Here is a 21,678-nt window from a genome sequence, read left to right on the forward strand (position 1 = left end):
TTGATGACAAAATAAATCAATATTTTTTCATTTTGATTTTATTTTTATTTTCAGTTCCAAATCCTCCTCTTCCCTCCTCTACCTGTTGAGAAGGCACAAAATGCAATACCCATATATTTATGAAGTCATGCAAAACATATTTCCTTATTAGACATATTATAGGGGGAAAAACAAAAACAAAGTGAAAAAAATATGTTTCAATCGGAACTCAGAGCTTATCACTTTTATCTCTGGAGATGACTAGCATTTTCATCATGAGTCCTCTGGAATTGTCATGGGCCATTGTATTGATCAAGAGGCAGAGAAGTGGCCATTAGGTGGAATAATACAGAGAGCTGGGCCTGGAGTAATGAATCCCTAACTTCAAATCGGATCTCAGCCACTTCCTAGCTGTATAACCCTGGGCAAGTGACTTAATTATGTTTGCCTTAGTTTCCTCATCTGTAAAATGAGCTGCAGTAGGAAATAAGAAATCACTCCAATATCTTTCCCAAGAAAACCCCAAAAGAGTTGGACAAAAATGAATTATATTGATCAGAATAGCAAAAATTTTCACAATTATTATGATAATATTGCTGTTGCTGAAAACATTCTCCTAGTTTTGTTTACTTTCCATCAGTTCATATCAGTTTTTTTCAAACTCAAATCCTTCATCATTTCTTATAGCACAATAGTATTTCGTCACCAATCATATCACATAGTTTGATCATTCATTCCCCTCAGCCATCACACAAAGGACTGCTATAAATTTTTTGTGCATATGCATTCCTTTCCCCTTTTTTTTTTCTTTTTTCCTTTGGAGTACAGATCTAGTGGTAATTGGGGCTTAGTTTCAAATTATTCTCCAGAATGGTTGATCTAGTTCATATCTCGTACTGTACTCACATGACATTAGGGTATCTATGAAATAAATCATATTACATCTTAGATAGGGATTTCAAAGAACTGGGATTAACGATTTGGAAAGTGTTTTTTTCTTTCCTTCTTTTACAGTAGTTAAAACAAATAAAACAAATGATTTTGAATCATCCTGTGTTGTGAACCATTTGTTTTTTAGGTCAGATTCTGTTATCTGGATCCATAAAACAAACAAACAAACAAACATAAAATTTAAATGTGCTTTCAAGTACATGAAGTTCTGTCTCCATGCCCCTTTTTTATCTTTTGCATGCCCTCCCATATTATTCCTTCTTTTTTCAGTCTTAATGTCTTCTCTTATTAAAAGCTACTTACTGGAAAAAAGTTACATCACCCATTTATACCTTAGTATGAAATGGAATGCCCTTCTGAAAGCATTTGCTTTTCTTAGAATTGTTTTTAAAGATTGTTCAATGCATTTTTTTAAATGTTAAAGGTATTTTAGACACTTCTGTAGGAAAAAAATTTGAAAGCATTTTGAGCAATGCCTCTTTGTGGTATTCCTGAAATGAAAACTTTTTAGCTGCTATATGGTCTAATTGCTATTTTATTTTATTCAATAAAAATTTATTTTCTTTTTATATAATAGCTTTTTACTTTTTTCAAAACACATGCAAAGGTAGTTTTCAACATTTACCCTTGCAAAACCCCATGTTCCATATTTTTTCCCTCCCTCTTCACCCTTTTCCCCTCCCCTAGACAGCAAGTAATCCAATATAAGTTAAATGTGTGCAATTCTTCTGAATATTTTTTCACACTTATTATGTTGCACAAGAAAAAGCAGATCAAAAAGAAAAAAAATGAGAGAAAAAACAAGCCAGCAAACAACAACAAAGTGAAAATACTATGCTGTGATACACATTTATAATCCTCTTTCTGGATGCAAATGGCTCTCTCCATCACAAGTCTATTGGCTGATGCTGAGTGAAACAAGCAGAACCAGGAATAGATTGTACACAATAACAGCAAGAATGTGCCATGATCAACTATGAAAGTCTTTGTTCTCCTCAATCGTTCAGTGATCTGAAGCAATCCTAATAGACTTTGGACACAAAATGCCATCTGCATCCAGAAAAAGATCTAAGGAGACTGAATATAAATTAACACATGCTTATATTCACTTCTTTTTTTTAATCTCTCTAATTTTTTTTCCTTTTGCTCTGATTTTTCTCTCTCAACATGATTCATAAAACAGTATGTATTAAAAATAAATTTACTACCATAAAAAAGGCTTTTGGAATTGGCCTGAATCGCCTCATTGTTGAAAAGAGCTGTGTCCATCAGAATTGATCATTGATCTTGTTGCTGTGTACAATGATCTCTTGGTTCTACTCACTTCACGTGGCATCAGTTTATGTAAGTCTCTCCACACCTCTCCAGGCCTCTCTGAAATCATACTGCTGATCATTTCTTATAAAACAATAATATTCCATAACATTCATATACCATAACTTATTTAGCCATTTTCCAACTGGTGGGCATCCATTTAGTTTCCAGTTTCTTGCCACTATAAAAAAGGGCTGCCACAAACATTTTGCATATGTGGGTCCTTTTTACTTTTTTATGATCTCATTGGGATACAGACGGATTTGGGACCAGTCTGGATTTGGAATCAGGAAGACCAGCATTCAAATCCTGCCTCTGATACTTGCTAATTATGTAAACATGGACAAGTCTTTTAACCTATTTGTGCTTCACTTTTCTCATCTGTAAAAGGCTGGGATTAGATGGCCTCCAAGATTCTTTGAAGTTCTAAAGCTATGATCCTATCAGTTGACCACAGTCACCTAGTTAGGAGCCAGATGTACCTACAGAGGAGTCAGTATACCTATTAGCTCATTACAGTACTCCCTGAGGCACATGTAGGGAAATGAGAATGGCAGAAGCTGGTAGTAGCAATTAGCAGCTAGAACTATTGTGCTGCTCTGCTAGATCACCCCTGAAACCCCAAGGGATGTACACCCCGACCTTGGATACTACTGCTTTATAGTATAATTTGCAAGCACTTTTTTAGGTTCTGAACAGAAATCCAAAGAACTATTAGGAAGACTCTTGCTGAGTCAGGGAGCTCAGAATATGGAATTCAGTGACAGCAAACTGGGAAGACAAAAAACGGGCTACTCTCGCTACTATTATGTAAAACAAAAAAGAAAAAAAAAGCTGGAAATCAATTTGTCAAAAAGCTCAAATCCACTTTTGAGTTTATTATCACCCATTTTCTACTTTGGTTTCAGGGCTACTGCCTCACTCAAATTTAAAGAATAAAGCTAGATAATGTTTAAATATTTTTAAAAATCATCCTTTGATTTTCTTGAAATGCCTTTCTATATAAGTTTTTGAAGTTACTGCTCTATTTAAGGCTGAAGAACATAAAAACAGATACTGATTTATTATTTTGTAACCATATCTGGTTATGTCTTCTGTCTAGAAGAATAAGGTTGTTGTTGTTTTAAATACTAGAATTTACATAAGCTTATGTTCATAGAAAACAAAGTTTACTGAGCTGGTCATAGAATAGGGGAGATTTCATGTGTCCCTTATGAATATTTGAATAATAAAGCTTCCCCCCAAATAGGAGACAATAGCTGGTTTTGTGATCATGGGTCAGGTTTGGGGATAAGTCTAATGATGCTGCAAACTCAACACCTCCCCCCAGAAGTTGAGCTTAGAGAGGTACTGGGCTTCAGGAATTAGATGCTGCTAATAGGAATGTTTGCAAATTTAAATTTAGAATCCAGAGGATTCTGGATTTAAAATCCAGAGGAAACGATTGCCTTAACTACAATCAGCCTTAAGATTTTCACTGTCCATGCTGTGACATTAGTTCTTTACTTGGCTATTCTTACTTAAGGCATAGGGCCAATCTGTCCCACACAGGGTCTTTCTCAATTCCCCAGTAAGAAGTTATCTTCTTTCCATGAATCTTAAAAGAGACCCACTTCCATTGACCTTTACTATATACTTAGCTATCTTATATATCTCTGGCGACATATATCTCTACTAGACTAAAATATCATTAAAACAAGGAACTGTAACCTTTTTTATCTGTGTAGCCCCAGGCTCAAAACAATCCCTTCCATATACTTTGATGCAGATTGTATCATTCATCACTCTCCATCATTCCTTTTGTGAGGCTATTGTCCACATCTTCTTATAATTCTTCCATGCAATGTCCACTTGACAGAGACCTCCCTCTGAGTCTCTTGACATTGTATAGGTTTCAAGAGATTAATAATAATAATAATAATAGCTAATGCTTATATAACCCATCCTATGTACAAGGCACTGTGCTTTGTTCTTCATAAATATCTCATTTCACCCTTACAGCATTGAGAGGTAGAAATAATTGTCTTCATTTTACAATTGAGGAAACTGAAACAAATAGAAGTTAAGTAAGTTGGCCAAGACTACAAAAATTAATAATAATTGCAATAAAAATAGCATTAATATAGCAACTATGAGCCAGAAGTGCTTTACAGATATCTCATTTGATCCTTACAACAGCATAGTAAAAGTAGGTGATCTTATCATTCCCATTTTATAGTTGAGGAATGATTGAATGAGGAATATAGTTGAGGAATGAGGAAATTGAATCAAACTGAGGTTCTAGTCATCTATCAAATTAATATGAGACACCATATTTGAGCTCAGGTCTTCCATACTACAGGCCCAGCAACTCTATCAAACATAGGATCTAGTTGCATGAGGGCTGTCCCTTTCTGATCTCTTGATCTTGTTATGTAACGAACCTCTCTGCTTCTCAGGTTTTACAATTCTTGGATGATATTTTTTATGAAGCTTTTGGAGGGTTGTCAGTCCTTTCTTGTGAATATATTGGAGTCCTCTCGCAACAATGTGCCTCTCTATTCACTGGTCTCTAAGTAACCCATGATTTTAATTATTCAGAAATCTTTGTCATATAATACAACCAAAGGAATGTTAAAGTTCTAAATGTATTAAGGCAGCTAATAACTTTTTACTGAAACCACTAACACCTTCAGACCAATAAAGTCTAAGGAGTAGGGAGACTTGTCTTTGTATCCTTGTGGGGATAAATGAATTCCCTGACTCATTTATCTTGGCTGCATTTTCCTAATCTATGAAATAAGAGAAAAAGATGTTCTAGGTCATATTCAAGGGCCTTTCCAGTGCAAAGACCTAATTTAGGATTGCCAATCATTAAACTGTGCTAAATAACACAATCAGATTGTTTTCTTTTTCTTTCTTTCCTTCTTCATTCCTTTCTTTCTTTCTTTTTCTTTCTTTCTTTCTTCTTTCTTTCTTTCTTTCTTTCTTTCTTTCTTTCTTTTTTCTTCTTTCTTTCTTTCTTTCTTTCTTTCTTTCTTTCTTTCTTTCTTTCTTTCTTCCTTTCTTCCAATTTCTTCCTTCCTTCCTTTCTTTCTTCCTTCCTTCCTTTCCTCCTTTCCTCCTCTCTTCTTTTCTTCCTTTCTTTTTTTCTTTCTTTCTTCTTTTCTTTCTTTCTTTTTCTTTTTGCTTTCCTCCTTTCCTCCTCTCTTTTTTCTTCCTTTCTTTCTTTCTTTCTTCCTTCCTTCCTTCCTTCCTTCCTTCCTTCCTTCCTTCCTTCCTTCCTTCCTTCCTTCCTTCCTTCCTTCCCTGCTTTCCTCCTTTCTTTCCTCCTTCCCTGCTTTCCTTCCTTTTGTAGGAAAGCTGTGAGTAGTGAAGAAATACCAATTTAGTGAAATGCTTCAAGGTTTTCTGTAGGGTACAATGGGATAAATTCAAAAACTTATCCATAAGAATAGAAAAACTATCTCAGTCTGAATAAGTCTGGCTCTACTCCCAGTTTATGATACAATAAATTAAGCTTGGCACATTTGCCCCCAAAAGAAACAATATGGCAGGGTGAGAGGAGTTTGGGAGTTAGCAAGGTTTGTGTTCTAATGAAGGCTGTGACACTGTGTGACCCTGAGCAAATCCCTTCACTTCTAGCCTTAATGTATTTCTTGATTGGTAAAATGGAGATAATCCTATTTGTGCTACCTACTTTAGTGGATTGTGCTCAGTAAAACTTAAAATGCCTATTCAATGTGATTTATCATTGATTTCTTCTTTCTGTTTCCAATATTCTATGGAAATGTTTCTTCTTATCCACAGTTTTAGACTATGATTAATCAAACAAAGATTGTAAGCCTTATTTCCCTCCATGTATTTCTTCTGCATTGCTCTGAGAAGACTTGAACTGCTATGCCCATATGAACTATGATTAACTTTTTCCTCTGTCCTCCTGATATTCTGAGGAATAGTTCTTTCTTGCCCATGGTTTTTACCAATCTATCAAACAATAGATGTTTATTAAGTACCTACTATGCATAGGACACTATGGACCATATAAAGATGCATGAACCCTCAAAGAATTTACAATGTAATTAGAGAGATAAGACTTATAGATCTATGAAAAGATAACTAAGGATAAGAGATACACTACATATAAGAGCCAAATTTGGAGTGGATCATTTCTTACAAAAGCAGGTTTAGCCAACCCAATAGCTTTCTTAGAAGGAAAAAATTAAAGAGCCCAGAAACTGCTTTTGACAGCACTTGATCTACATTCAAGCAGAGACATGTGAGAGCCAAAGGCAGCAGTAGTCTAAAAAGATAAATTCCATTTGCAAAATTTTACAGGTTTAAAAAGAATTCAAAACATGAGTTAGAGTGCATTTCAGAAAGCATTTAATACTAGTTTATGGACATTGAATTTTGTCATTCAGACATTGCTATCAAATAGGAAACAGACATAAAAGGGAGTCATGGTTTTAGAGTAGGAATGGACCTCATTTATTCCAATCCCCTTATTTTATATGTAACAAAATCAGGTCCTATATAGGCATAGGTCACACAGATAATGAGTAGTAGAATTACAATTCAAATTATCTTTGGACTCCAAGTCCATGCTTTGTGCTCTCCTAAAAGCTGCTTCTCCATTTTTTAAGATGATTAATCTGAAAATGGTGCCAATCAATCAATTGAAGTTGGAAGAAACTGGTAGCAAGAATAATTGCTTATTTTGGTAGTTTTGGTATACTATGATTAATAAAAAAGTCCTTAGCTAGGATTGTATCTATGGTACTGAAAAGTAAGAGAGCGCAATTAAGGAGATAATAGAGAGGGAAAATTGACAGCACTTAGTGACTAACTGAACATGGAAGGGAACAAAAGGAAGAAGATCCAGTTGAGTAATTGTCTAAGATAATGATGGAGAAATGAAATCAATTTTGGTGGGAAAAATGATGAGATCAGCCTTGAACAGGAGGAAATAGGGAGATATACATGAGGAGTTATGAGTCACAGAATGGAATTAGTTATGAGAAACAAACTCTCAGAGGAATTGTGTACAAAGAGTGAAGAATAAAAGGTCAAGGACAACATCATGGAAAAGTTCCCCAATAAAGTAGGCAGTTTGAATTATTAGATCAAATAAAGAAAAATTAGAAGAAAAAATTTGAAAGGTGCAAGAAAACCTAAAGATTGTAGTATCCCGAAAACTAAAACCAGAAGACTGTTTCAAGAAGCAAGAGTTCTATAGCAAAAAAGTGTATCCACATATATTAAGTACAAGTTATGGGTTCCCTGCATGATTTTTTAAAACTCTTTGAAGGCCTTTTAATATATAAGATATATTAATGATAAATTGTGGTAACAAGATTGTGGAGAAAGAATGACTTTTATAACTATTTAATTGTATTTAGCACCTTCACTGTGGTCAATTCTCCCCTTTCTCCTGGCATATTAATTTTATGTAGAAAAGAGGTGGCTCAATGAATGGAAGGCTGAGCCAGGAATCAGGAAGTTCAAATCTAGCCTCTGACATTTACTAGTTGTGTACTTATGGGCCAGTTACTTAAACTCTATTTGCCCTAATTCCCTGGAGAAAAAAAATGGCCAATCCTAGTATCTTTGCCAAGAAAAATCCATGGATAATATTAGCATACTATAGTCCATAGGGTCATAAAAAATCAGACAGGACTGAATAAAACAACAATAATAAAACACAATAAAATCTTATATAAGCTCTGAAATTCTGTTATGTTACTCTGATATTATAGCACCCCTCAAAACAGTGTAGACTGAGAAAATATGAAGAGTGGGACATTTTTATTGAATAATCCTTTCATTGTTCTCACAAATTTCTTCCTCATATAGCTTTTTCATCCATTACATAGCCAGTACCTGAGTAGATGTGATATTTGTTTGAACTTAAAAAGGTTTAGAATACACCCTTTAGGGATGAGTTAGTTTATATAAGGTTTTAAGCCTGGTTATTGAGATTTGAGGCCAGGTCTTATTCCTCTTAGTATTCTCAATATCCTAGATTTTAGAAGGCTCTCATTGTGGAGATGGTGGTGCTTGTTAAGAGTATCATGAACCTTATAGTTGAGCTTTTCCTCAATCAAGGTCAATGAAATACCAGCATGAGTACATGAGTCAGTGAATGTTGACTTTTACTACAAATAAAATAACAGTATGAAATAGTTAACTGCTTTATTTAATCAATCACTCAGTCAACAGGCATTTTGTATCAACTATGGATTAAGCAGTATTTGACAAAGTATTTGGAAATTAATTATCTTCTTTGGGAAGGGAGGGGAGAAAGAAATGGATAGTAGAAAGCATCTACTTTCTTTTAAGTTCTTTGCTACTACAAAAAAGTGATGATATAAAATTTTGGTGGGTATTTTTTTTTTTTTTTAGACAACCACATGGAACTTGAGATATGGCATTTGTCATATCCCTTACCTCCTGACAGAAAACTGAAGTGTTTAAAATACAGAAAGAGACACTTTCATTTTTGGACATGTCCAAAGTGGGATTTTGTTTTGCTGAACTCAAAAATCTTGCATTTTAGTAGGAAAACACACACACACATATGTAAGTAAAGAAAGCAGATTTATAATTTAAAGCAGATTTAAGGTTACAAAATAATCTTAGTTGGGGAGGCACTAGTAAATTAGGGGATGTGGACTGGGAAACAACTCATACAGAAAAAAGATATTTGATTTGTTTTAAAGGAAGACGAGGATTCCAGGAGATAAAGGTGAGGAGGAAGAACATTCTGGGGATGGGGGAGAATCCTTGCAAAGGTCACAGAGTTAGATCAATGAGAGAGGAAAGAGGAGAGAGAGAGACAGACAGACAGAGAAAGAGAAAGAGATAGTCAGACAAAATGTTTAGACAATCACTTTTAAGGAAAGGAGGATGGATTGGAATAGAGAGAAACTAGAGGCAAGAAAAATAAACAGGCGATTGCAGTGATCTAATCAATTGGTGATAAGGACCTGAAATAGGGTGGTCATTGTATAAATAGAAAGGAGGGGATAGATGTGAATGAGAGATATTTTGGAGGTAGAAATAAGATAATTTGGCAACTGATTGAATATGTGAGATGAGTACAAGTAGTAAGTCAAATATGATAAAGAGGTCATGATATTGCATAAATGGAAGGATAATGGAGTCACTGAGAGAAATAGGAAGTTTAGGATGGGCTTAAGGGGAAAAATTATTTCTGATTTGAATATGAGTTTGAGATCCCTGCACAACAATCAACAATTTCAAATGCTTCAGATAAGTCAAGAATAGTGAGGATAGAGAGAAAACTAGTAGATCTATTCGCTAAATTATCACTTATTTTGAGAGAGAATAGTTTCATTTGAAAAATAAGCTCAGCAGCCAGGCTATACAGCAGATTTAGAAGTTAGTGAGAGGAGAGAAAGTGAAGAAAAGAGAAGGCTTGAGTTTTAAGCCAAGAGAAGATAAATGTAGAAATACTATAAGGAACAAGATTTAGAAGTATGATTGATCCTTTATGTTCAATAAATCATTGATTGGTCATTATTTAGCTTGGATTTATTTACTGTTTTCTCTACTTGCCATGTGCTAGTTCTATTCCTGCTCACTGATGATTTTGCTTTGGAAACTGAAACCTGATTCTGGACAGTCTTGTTTCCCTTCAGAGGCATGAGAGCTCCTCTCTGTTTTAATTCACAAGTGTTAATTGAAGCTTGCCACGTCTATTTTCTCATTTAGAATCTGTGTAGAGAAAACTCTGATGTAACTTTTTGTTCTTTGGGTGGAATTTTAAAACATCTTGTCAGGCATAAATTTTTAATCTTGAAATTTGAGTCAAAAAAGAAGGAAAAACCAGGTTGGATTTCATTTTTTTCCCTGGTGGATATATGCTTGTTTGCAGTGCTATGACTATATCCTACCATCAGGTTTACTTTGGTGTGCAGCCAGAATATCCATTCCTTTCTCCCCTCCCTTCCCAAAGAAGATAATTAATTTCCAAATACTTTGTCAACCAAATATGACATTACATGCTGTCTCCCATCTCTAAGGAAGAGAGAAAGGTATATTCTTCTACCTCTGCTTTTTTGTAAGTTAAGCCTAGTCATGGTAATTTTATAGCATTTGGTTCTTATTCTTGTTCTTCTTTACATTTATATTTTTGTAGATATTTTGTATATTTTTCCCTTGGTTCTGTTCAAATTACTTTGCATCAAGTCATATGTCTTCTTGCAGTTATTTATTATTAACTTTTTGTTTTATATTTTACAGAGGAATAATATTTCATTTCATTTATGTACCACAATTAATATAATTATATGGATTAGCATCTATTTTCTTTTAAGTTCTTTGCCACTACAAAAAAGTGATGATATAAAATTTTAGTGGGTATTTTTTTTTTTTTTAGACAACCACATGGAACTTGGGATATGGCATTTGTCATACCCCTTACCTCCTGACAGAAAACTGAAGTGTTTAAAATACAGAAAGAGACACTTTCCTTTTTGGACATGTCCAAAATGGATTTTGTTTTGCTGAACTCTGTTTAAAATCAAGTTTTTCTTTGCTTAGTTAGGGATGAGTGAGACGATGGGAGGGATAGATTCTATAAATGCATGTAAAAATCAATAAATTTATTATTTATTCCAAAAAGGAAAAAAGCATTATTTTTATTTGATTTTTTTCAAAAAATTTCAGGAAAAATCCTCAAATAACAGAACACTTTTCTTTTGCCCTCCTCTTGAATTTGTGTAACTAGCTGTTTTTGTTTGCTTGTTTTTTTTTTGTTTGTTTTCACAGAGCAGCCTTAATAGGGCAGAAGGACTAGGGGTGGCTACACTTAGTGTTATCTATGCATCCGTGATTGTGTCTTCCATGTTCCTTCCTCCAATTCTCATTAAGAAATTTGGCTGCAAGTGGACCATCACAGCCTCCATGTGCTGCTATATCACTTTCTCTCTGGGAAACTTCTATGCCAGCTGGTATATCTCTTCTTCTAACTCCTTTGAAAAGCCCTGACCTTCAGCCAATTGCATTCTGCTGCTCACTAGGTATAGGGCAGATATATGGAGAGGTCAGCAATGGAGGATGTCAGAAAAGATCAGCTGTCTAAAAGCTTCCTCCTACTCTTAACAGCAACACACAGTATTCCAAGACTTTTTATCATTTCAGCACCTTTATATTGTTTGAAATGCCTGGTAACCATCTACTGAACTTTTCAGTACTGGAATTCATTGGCACTTAATGCCCTCTCTCCACATGTACCTCAGCTCAAAAGTATCTGCTTAGTCATTTCTTTAAGTGCAATGATGAATGGCTTGTCTAACCCAATTATGAAAACATTTTTAAAAGCACCTACTCTGTGCCAGGTATAGTTCTAAGTGCTGGGGATACAAGTAAGAAAATGAAAGACATTCCTTGCCCATGAGCTAATGGTGGAAGACAACAATAAAAGGTAAAAGGGGGAAGACAGGAATAACAGGAGGTACCTGAATAGGGGCATCTTGTTCTGTGGAGGTCAAACCAAGCTGAACTGCAGATCAAAAATGCAGGGTGAACCAGAAAGTCCATATTGTGCCTGCTTTAATATTAAGAGAAGCTTGAGGAGAAGTTTAATATTTCCTCTATCTTCCAGCCTTCCAATCAGACAGGAGAGGAGGTTGAAGAAATTGGGAAGTGTTAAGTATTCAAGGCTGAGTTGACATGATGATGAGATTCCAAATAATCAGTTTATCCTGGGAAGGACATCATGGAAGTTTACACAAGGCAGACCTGAGCTACTTAATTTCTGTCAAAGAAACAAAAAACATTTATATTGACTAACTGATTCTCTTTTCGTAGGTTCACCTTGATCCCCACTGCCATAATCCTAGGTCTAGGCGGAGCCCCACTGTGGTCTGCAGAGTCTACTTACCTTACAATGAGTGGAAATATCTATGCAAAGAAAACAGGAAAACGTGGGAAAGATATTGTCAATCAGTATTTTGGCATATTCTATCTCATATTTCAGTCCTCTGGTGTATGGGGGAATTTGATTTCATCTCTGGTGTTTCGGCAGGAATCTGTCAAAGGTAAATGGACTATGCTGAAATCCTGCTCTAAGAGTAGCTGCAACTTCTGTAGAGATGAGCAAGGGAAACATGTTGATTCTGTTTTTAAAAATTATTTTATAATTTTAAATGAGCAAATGTCTGTTTTCTCTCTCTTTCCCATTCTATCCTTTCAAATGAGCAAATAACAAAAAGAAAAGTAAAACTCTTGTAACAAATTTATATAGTAAAACAATGCATATTCCCTCACTGACCATGGCCAAACATGCATGGTTCAATCTCAGTTTTGAATCCATCACCTCTCTATAAGGAGGTGTGTAACATGCTTCATCTTCAGTCTTTATTAAGCCTAGTGCTGGCTTTGATGTGATAGTTTAGGGACTTTGGGAACATAGTTCCAATGGCTTTTCAGAATACCTGGAACAATTCAAAGAATCATTAACCATACCTGTTTTCCTGCAGTCTCTCCAACATTTGTCACTTTCTACTTGGGCCATTTTTTCCAATTTGTTGGATATGAAGTAGAAACTCAAAAGTTTTCATTTATCTGATTATTATTGATTTGAGAGTACTTTTAAATTATACATATGTTGATAGTAGATTTCTTCTTTTAAAAAAGATACTTGCCCATATCCCTTGAGTATCAGAAAATTGTTAATTGAGTCCGAGAATATTTCTTTTGCTTTTGTTTGTTTGTTTTGCAAAATAATTGAGATTAAGTGACATGGCCAGGGTCACATAGCTAGTAAGTACTGTGTTTAAGGCTAAAGTTGAACTCGGTTCCCCCTCACATTTGGATCAGTGCTCAATCCACTGAACCATTTAGATGCTTCTGAAGATATTTTTTAAATATACTTTTCCATCTATTGTTGAGAGAGCACAATAAAATGGAAATTAACTTTGAAGGATTATTTTTGCCCTTTCCACACAATACAAAAATAGCTTGACTTTTTTTTCTCCCCACTTCCACACACAAATGGAATCACTCTGATTCTCTACTAGGTTTAAGGACATGTAATCATTCTCTTCAAATAGGCTATATTTTATTGGATGTATTGAGTACTGGGGACTAGAAACTGCCAATTATCTTAATAATTTGTACAACTGAGTCATTCTATATCAAAGTTTCTCCTTGCATTCATTCTATTATTGAACTGATCTGTAACTGCTTCTGGGCACACTTAGATATAAAACTGGATTGTATTATAGTTTTTATATCAATTCATCTTTAGTATCTATGCTGAAAATCCAAAACATTCAAACAAAGATAAAAGGAAGGAAATTATATTTAGTAATTTTATTTTATTTATTTTAGTAATAATTTATATTTATATAATGCTTTACCATTTTAAAATACTTTTCACATAACCCTAAAAAAGAGACAGTAGGGCAACTTGTTCTGTTCCTTATCTTTATCAACACCCTAACCTTTCCAACGGAAAAACTATTTAATGGACATGTTTCCAATGCATTACTATTCAATTCAATAACTCTAATATCTGTTCTCTATGATTGTTAATAATACTATCACTCTCAATCAGACTCATAACCTCAGTATCATTCTTGATTTCTCACTCTCATTCATCCTAATATCAAAATCTTGTCAGTAAGTCAATAAGTATATATTTATGAAATACTTACTATATGTCAGACACTGTGCTAAGCATTGTAAATATTAAAAATTGTAAAAAAAAATATAGTCCTCCTTTCAAGGATGCTAATGGGAGAGACAACACACAAATATCTGTGCATGTAAGAGATAGTGTAAATGGAAGGAAACCTCCAATGAGAAGGCACTGAGGAGAAAGAAGGAATGGTACAACCCTTCTACAGAAGATGAGATTTAAGTGGAGTTTTGAAGGAAGCCAGGGTAACTAAAAGAGAGGTATGGAAGGGGGAGAATTCTGGAGTATTGAGGGGGGAATTTCCAATGCAAATGTACAGTTGGGAGATGGAGTGTCATATTTGAGGAATAGCAGATGGACCTGTGTAGCTGAATTGTAGAATGCATGAAGAGGAGTAACATAGAAAAAGACTAGAAATGTCATGCAATTATTATTTTTCCCACCTAATGAATAAGGAGATGGAATCTCAGAGAGTTTAAGGGACTTGCTCACAGACTTCCAACTAGCAAGTGACAGAGCTGAAATATGAACTCAAGCCTTCTCTGGCTTGGAGCCTGCGGCTCTTTCCAGAATTTTAAATTTTCTGCATTTTAAGAAAGTGACACATTTGTCACTTTACTTTGCTATGACCATATATAATATTGCTAAGTTGGAAGTGTTTTGGAGAAATAACTCTTTTGCTTTTTCCCTTTGTACGTTAATGAGTGTTCTTGGTCATCTGCCAAACAGAACTGGAAAGGAGGAAGCATAAGTTTGTCTTAAACATTTGAAAATGTAATTAAAATATATTTCCTCACCACTGCCTTTCCTACTTTCATCACCCACACAAAGCATAGAAGTCAATTTGAGGTTTTCCAGCATATCACTTCATAATCCTGGACCACTGGAGATGGTGACACTTTACAATAATAGCTAAAAGAGAGACTATCCAGAATGATTTTTTCCCTTCTTCTTCTTAATTAATCAGGCGGAAGGTTTCTTCATTTTATGGTGACCTACCTCAGTACTTTTTATGTAGGTAATAAAAATCTACTTTATATCATTCTGTCTTTAGCAATCACAATAGTGAAACCCAAAGTTAAAGTTCATAATCTGGATAACATCACTGTGATGTTTGTACTTCTTACTGTTAGAAAGGAACTTTTATTTCTAATCAACATTCAAACAGATGAGCATAATTTTCTAAATGATTAAAGAATAGAAATCTGAAATAGATCTGAGAAGTATTATAGTTCCTTTTATTTTCTACACGAAGCAATTGAGGACTAGAGAAGTGAATCATTCAGTAACTTTTGTTGTCGTTGTTGTTGTTATTTTGTCCTTTGTTCTCGAATGGGACCATGATATCAGGGAAGTGATGCCATGACATGTAAGTGAATTAGAGGCTGTGCAAGGTCATCTGCCTCACTTTTTCCTCCAGAGCCATCTGGGTCCAATTGGCCAGTTATAGATCAGGAATGGCCCTGGATCCATTGTGAGATCTTGACCTGTAATGCCGAGAAACTGAGGCAAGATAGAGATTAGAGAGTTTTTAATATTTTATTTGGATTTCTGAGAGGGAGAAATGCTGCCCCTAGGGCTGATGTCCAAAGCATCCAGCAACAGATGTGAGTTCTCAATGACATATATATATATACATACATACACACACACACACACACACACACAAAAGGGTGGATGGAGTCCAAACTTTGGTGAGCAGGAATCTCTAGGAAGGGACCATCAATCCGGTTCTGACAGGTTGGGGGGAAGGACCATAAATTCTTACTAACTTAGGAGTTAGGAGCCAGGAAGTCTGAATTCCCCCTTATCTTGAGTTTACACATTTACAATTTATAACCTTAGAGTAACTAGCCCTGAGTTATATCAGTCCTAATGAAGTGGAGGAGGGTTTGCAACTAAAGAGATTGAGGCAGAACAATTTAGGGAAACTGAGGCAGGACCATTAGGGAAACTGAGGCAGGCCCATTAGGGAAACAGGACAATAAAAGGGAACTGTGGCACAACAGACCTTTTTAGGCTAAGGTCTATGTAAGTCTCAGTTTGCCTGAGACTATACCCATTCAGTATTAAGGCTAGGTAGCAATTGACGCAAAGAATCTCCTCTTTCACCTAGTTCAAAAAAAAAAAAAATCTAAGTAAGTGAATAAGTAAATATGGAAGGGGGAAGACTCTTAGAGTTTCTGGCCAAAGCAGAAATACTTTCTATTTACAATCAATTTGGGTCAATCAGGACCCAAACAATGACCAAATGGGTCTTGATCTGGGACCTCTCAGTGGTCAATCAATGAGAATGAGAGTGGTTGTTGCTGTTATTTATCCTTTATTCTTGAAGAGAACCATGACATCAGGGAGGGGATGCCATGACATGCAAGTGAATTGGATTTGAATGAGGGAGGGCTTGTGCAAGGTCACCTGCCTCACTTTCCCCTCCAAAGCCATCTGGGTCCAATGGCAAGATATAGATCAAGATGACTGAAGATGGCCCTGGATGAAATGGGAGATCTTGTTTTTTTTTGTTTTTTTTTAAGCTAAGGTTTTCAACAGGTCACCCATTCAGTGATTAAGACTAGGAAGAAATTGAGGCAAATAATTCTCTTTCATCTAAATAAATAAATGTATGATCCTTATAAAACAAATCAAGCCAATAAACCCCAAGATATCTTGAGAGGGTTCATAGATCCAAAAGAAGAAAAAAAAAGCTTTTAAGAGCCTTTATAAGATAAAGTATCATATAACTAATGATAGTTGTCATCAGAATCTAATTCTTTAGACTCATTGTTCAATAATATCCTCTCACCATACTTTCTCCCTTTGAGTATTTTTGATTTTTAACTTTCCCTTGACCCTGCCATCTTTAGAATTGTCTTCCTCATGATAAATTTTGCACTTTCAAACTTCAAGAAAGTATGATTTCCAATCAGAAGATAATGCTTAATCACGGGATTCTAAAAGAAGAGGTAGGAAGGACCTTAGAAGAGGTTCAGAGCTACAGAATGGCTTGACCAAGATGTCAGGGCTGTAATTTAACGTTGCTCATTTATAAGGTCCATTTCAATGTTCCTTCCACTGCACTTGGCTACATTCATTTTTCAACACCCTTTAGGCTGGCTATTAGATCCTACACTTTTCTGAAACTTCTCTCCAAGATTTCTAATGACCTTCATGTTGCACAATTTAATTGCTTCTTTTTTGTTAGCTTCATGCCCCTTTCTATAACATTTGGTATGCCTTAATTCCTAATTCTCTCTTCTCTCATGACTTGTGCCATACCATGTTCTTCTTGTGATTTTCTAGATTTCTTATTGGTCCTTCTTGGTTGGCTTTGTTGGTAAAGTGAAAGTAACAGTAAATGTCTTTTAATGAGTTCAAGTTACAAGGATCTGAACTACATCCTAGGGTACCAAAAAGGATGATGAAATTGATAGCAGCTGATCAGCTACTGTTATCTTTGAAACATCAGGAAGAATGGGAGAGGTACCTAGAGGAGTAGAAAAGAGCAGATTTGACTCCATTTTTACCAAAGCTAAGAGAACACATGCTAATAGGTTAGTGAGCTCCAATTTGATCCTTGGCAAAATGTATTATTAAAGCCATGATTACTATATATATGTAGAAAAGGGATTTACAGACATCTATCACAGCTTCATAAAGAACATGGTCATGCCATAGTTTTTTATTTGCTTTTCTTTTGTGATTATTAAACTGGATGATGAGGAAAATACCACATACCAGTAGTGTCAAACTCAAATAGAAACAGGACCATTAAATTTCTATAAGAATCATATTGATATAGAGAACCACATATTACCATTTATCTGTGTTCTGTTGTGAGGCAGCTAGTGGCTCAATAAATAGAGTACTGGACCTGGAGTTAAGGAAGAGCAGACTTAAAATCCAGACTCAGACACTTCCTAGCTGTGTGACCCTGGCTAAATTATTTAATCTCTGATTGCCTGTCAAAATGGATCTACTAGATCCACCAAAGAAGGAAATAGCAAACCACTCCAGTATATTTGCCAAGAAAAACCCAATGGGACCACAAAGGGCCCAATATGATTGAACAAATGTTCTATTTTAAAAATTTTGTTAAATATTTCCTAATTATATTTTAATTTAGTTTGGATGCATCTGGGAGGATGGCATCATGGTCTATAGGCTGGGTTTGACAGCTTTGCTGCAGATGTTTGTTTAGATTTCAGCCAGAATTTGATAAAATCTCTCATGATATTTTTATGGAAAAATTTTTATGGAAAAATATTTTTGTCATTTTTATGATATTTTTATTAGATAGATGATAGTACAAATATGTGGATATTTTAAATGGCTGAAAGGCCAGAACCAGAGAATAGTCATTAATAGGTCCATATTAATTAGGAAAGTCTCTAGGTCACCCTAATAACCTAGACTTGGTATTGTGAAAGTTAAAAATTTTCCCCATGGTTTGGGAAAATGGTTAAATGGTATTTTATTTTTGTAGATGGCACAAATTTGAGATAAATAACAAATTCATTAGATAAACAGAATTCAGAAAAAAATTGGACTGAAAGTAAATTTCCAAAAAAAATGAAATATAGTAGAGAATAGATGAGAAGTTTCACATTTAAACTAAAAATATCAACTTCACAAGTTAAAGATAGGAAATAGTTTTTTGTTAGGAAAAAAAATCTGTGAAATTTAGTGAACTTCAAAGTTAGTAATGAGTCAATGGTGTGGTCAAGAAATCTAACATGATCTTAGAGACAGATTCCATCCAGTCCATCATCCTCACTGCAGTCTGTTATTTTTTATAAGCTACATCTGAGGATATCACTCTCCTTAATAAGTTCCAGTGGTTTCCTATTGCTTCAAAATATAAACTTCTTTGTTCAGCTTTTTAAAGAGTCATGTAAAACTCTTTAAACATTTTATTTTACATTTTGCATTCCTGTCTTACTGTTTTCTCCCTTGTCCTCATAGATACATTTACAAGGCTTCATACATTCATAAGGGCTATGCTCTTCTCTCCTCACCCCTGCTTCATAGAATTACTTTCTTCTTTCAAGCAAGAAAGGACAACTTTCTTTACAAAACCTTTCCTATCTTCCCTAATTGCTAAAGCCTCATTCTCAAACTATCACGTCTTATATCTCTTTGTTTTCATTTGTACTTTTTAGTATATAATTATAGATATGCTTGTGTCCCCTGTTACAGTGAAAATTTCTTGAGTTTTGAGATTATTTCATTCTCTGCTTTTGTAACCCAGGAATAAGCACAATGATTGGTAAAGACTTAAATGACCTGAGAAAAACATAGTATTCAATAAAAATACTATGATAGACATTCTAGACATCTGGGACATAGAGTTCTATTTAAAGTGCCAAATTTTGGGGAGGATATTAATCAGGAGAATGTGTTCAGAAGAGGACAAAAGAGGATGGAGAATCGGAAGAGGAGCATTAACTATCTTAAACTTTTTGAGTGGTTGTCAATAGGAGGATTAGATTTGTTCTGATTAGAGAGAGAAGAATTGGGAAGAATGGATGGGAGATGCCTAATGTCAAATTTACACAATTAGAGGTATTTAAAGGCTTAGTGATAAAATGATGAGATGTAAGGGGACATTAGTGTGGGAAGGTTGTGAACCAACATTTTCAGGGTATGGGCCCGATAGCTTATTTAGCTGACCTTACTAGGATGTGGTGTAAAGGGAGCACAAAATAAAAAAAAAGCCAAAAGAATTATCTTGATAGGATAAAAAATAAGTGTGCAAGTTGCCCTTATTTCTAGGACAATAGGATTTGAACCTATACCAAAGAACTTAAAACCCCTTCTGGCTTTTAAATTGTTATTGAATCACTTAATAAAATAAAAATTTGAACCTTTTGAAGGTGAATATAGATTTAAAACCAGAAAAGATCCTACAAGGTCCCCCCTTTTTAGATGAAGAACTGGGCCCCAGAGAATTCAAATAAATTTCTTGACATTACAAAGATAGGAAATTCTATCGCCAGGATTCAACTCTGACTCTAAATCTAGTGCTTTTGACTATATTCTATTTCCAATTCTAGATTACCCAATAGACACACTAAATAGGTGCCTAGAAACCTCCAAGTCAAACAGAAAACAGAAATCATATATTTACTTCAGGATGTCTTGCTACATGGTACCATTAAAAAAAATTGTTCACATATGTTCCCATCTAGTTTTAAAAACTACATCCTTGGGCCCTTGTGTTCTAGAGCAGAGAAACTGTGCATGAAGGATAAACTCCAGAGGGTTTTGTGGGGAAAAAGCTCTCCAAAAAAAGCTAAGATGGTCTTCATTGATTGTGTCATTTATATATGAAGCAATTCAAATGATGAGGGAATTTCTCAGTACCTGAGTTTCCAGTTGGTTAGTGTAGTCTTTGAGGAACTAGGGTCATTTCCAAATCATAACAAAGCATCAGAGGAGAATTCCAGTGATAACCTAATGATTGTTCTTTAAATACAAATTATGTAAGATGATTTTAGAAATTTGGTGTCAAGGAGTCACACAGGATCATAATCTATCATTGCTAGATTCCAGGGATTTATTCCTCTTTATTATTTGAAACCAGCAGGACAGTACTTGATACTTAATGTGTTTTTTTTTTCCTTATTTTACAGGAGAAATCACAAAAGAGCAATTGATGTATTGTGGAGCAAATGATTGTTTTACAGCCAACATAACTACAAATAGCACTAAGCGTCCAGCAAATGAGTTAATCTATACCTTGCTGAGCATCTATACTGGTATGTGCCTAGATTAAATGGCAATCAGTTATCAATGAAAAGTAAATTATGAGCATTTGAAATTCTCTTCCTTTTTCTTGTATTTACTCAGAAAAGTCTCTCCATCCCCAATATTATATAATTTTTTTCCTAGAAGAGATCTGATATGTTGTATGGGGCTGGTTTGCTTTGGTAGATCTTTCTCAAGTGAAGTTAGAGATAACAGAGTTACTTCTATCCCAGTGTATTGTCAAAATTAAGTTTGATAATGTTTCGACATCCTATTAAGCAATTTTGAAACCAAAAATCCTAATAATGTGATGGAACTAATGGAAAATAATTTTATGCAATAGATGGATATAACACAATTCTATCTCAATAGTGTTTATATAAAGAGAAACAGCTTATGTAATTGATTTAGAAAAGTAGACTTAGAAAACATTGGGACAGAACTGTGTAAATGACTCAGGCATATGGACTAAAAGAAATCCTTTCATACCACAACTAGCAAAATACATCTTTATTATAAAGATGAGAAATCAGTGAAATGATAATAAGTATAATGTCTTGATAGTAAGCATAACCTCTTGAGATTTCCAAATAGTCCTCAATAAGATTCCATTCTAATTGTTAGCATCATTGAATTAATGTGATATTTGGAAGGACAAAGAAGTAGAGACAGATGGTAAAGATAAATTTGATCATGAAAAACTCACTGACCTCAGCCATAACAAACAAAGAATAGAGAACTGTTTCAAATAAAATAGTCCTTTAAAATGTGGATCCTTAGAGATCAATGCTGAGACTGGTAAAATTGAACTTCATGAATGTTGTAAAAGAGTTCATAATCAGTGAAATCTAGTTTTCAGCTATCTGAAAACCTTCCCCCCCCTTAACACTTCCAAGTTGTAAAATGTAAAACCTATTTGGACAAATAAGAAGAAAGATGTATACATACATACATATATGTTACTTATATGCATGTATCTATTACATATATATATTACATGTATATATAATATATGTATATATTGTATATTATGTATATAT

General features: G+C 34.6%; 1 protein-coding gene across 5 annotated transcripts in view; it reads left to right on the forward strand.

The window, feature by feature from the left end:
• Positions 1-21,678, forward strand: part of LOC100934191 (protein unc-93 homolog A-like) — a 174,492-nt gene that overhangs the window by 131,190 nt on the left and 21,624 nt on the right. For 2 of the 5 annotated variants that reach the window (XM_031937493.1, XM_003769615.4), the window contains 3 exons: positions 11,020-11,201; positions 12,061-12,290; positions 20,524-20,649. In XM_031937493.1, the coding sequence (XP_031793353.1) occupies positions 11,020-11,201; positions 12,061-12,290; positions 20,524-20,649 (538 nt within the window). Of the gene's footprint in view, positions 1-8,628; positions 8,806-11,019; positions 11,202-12,060; positions 12,291-20,523; positions 20,650-21,678 lie in introns of all 5 variants that reach the window. The other 3 variants (XM_031937494.1, XM_031937495.1, XM_031937496.1) reach the window with 3 other exon arrangements.

This window comes from Sarcophilus harrisii, chromosome 4 (assembly GCF_902635505.1).
Source record: "Sarcophilus harrisii chromosome 4, mSarHar1.11, whole genome shotgun sequence".
Taxonomy (NCBI): domain Eukaryota; kingdom Metazoa; phylum Chordata; class Mammalia; order Dasyuromorphia; family Dasyuridae; genus Sarcophilus; species Sarcophilus harrisii.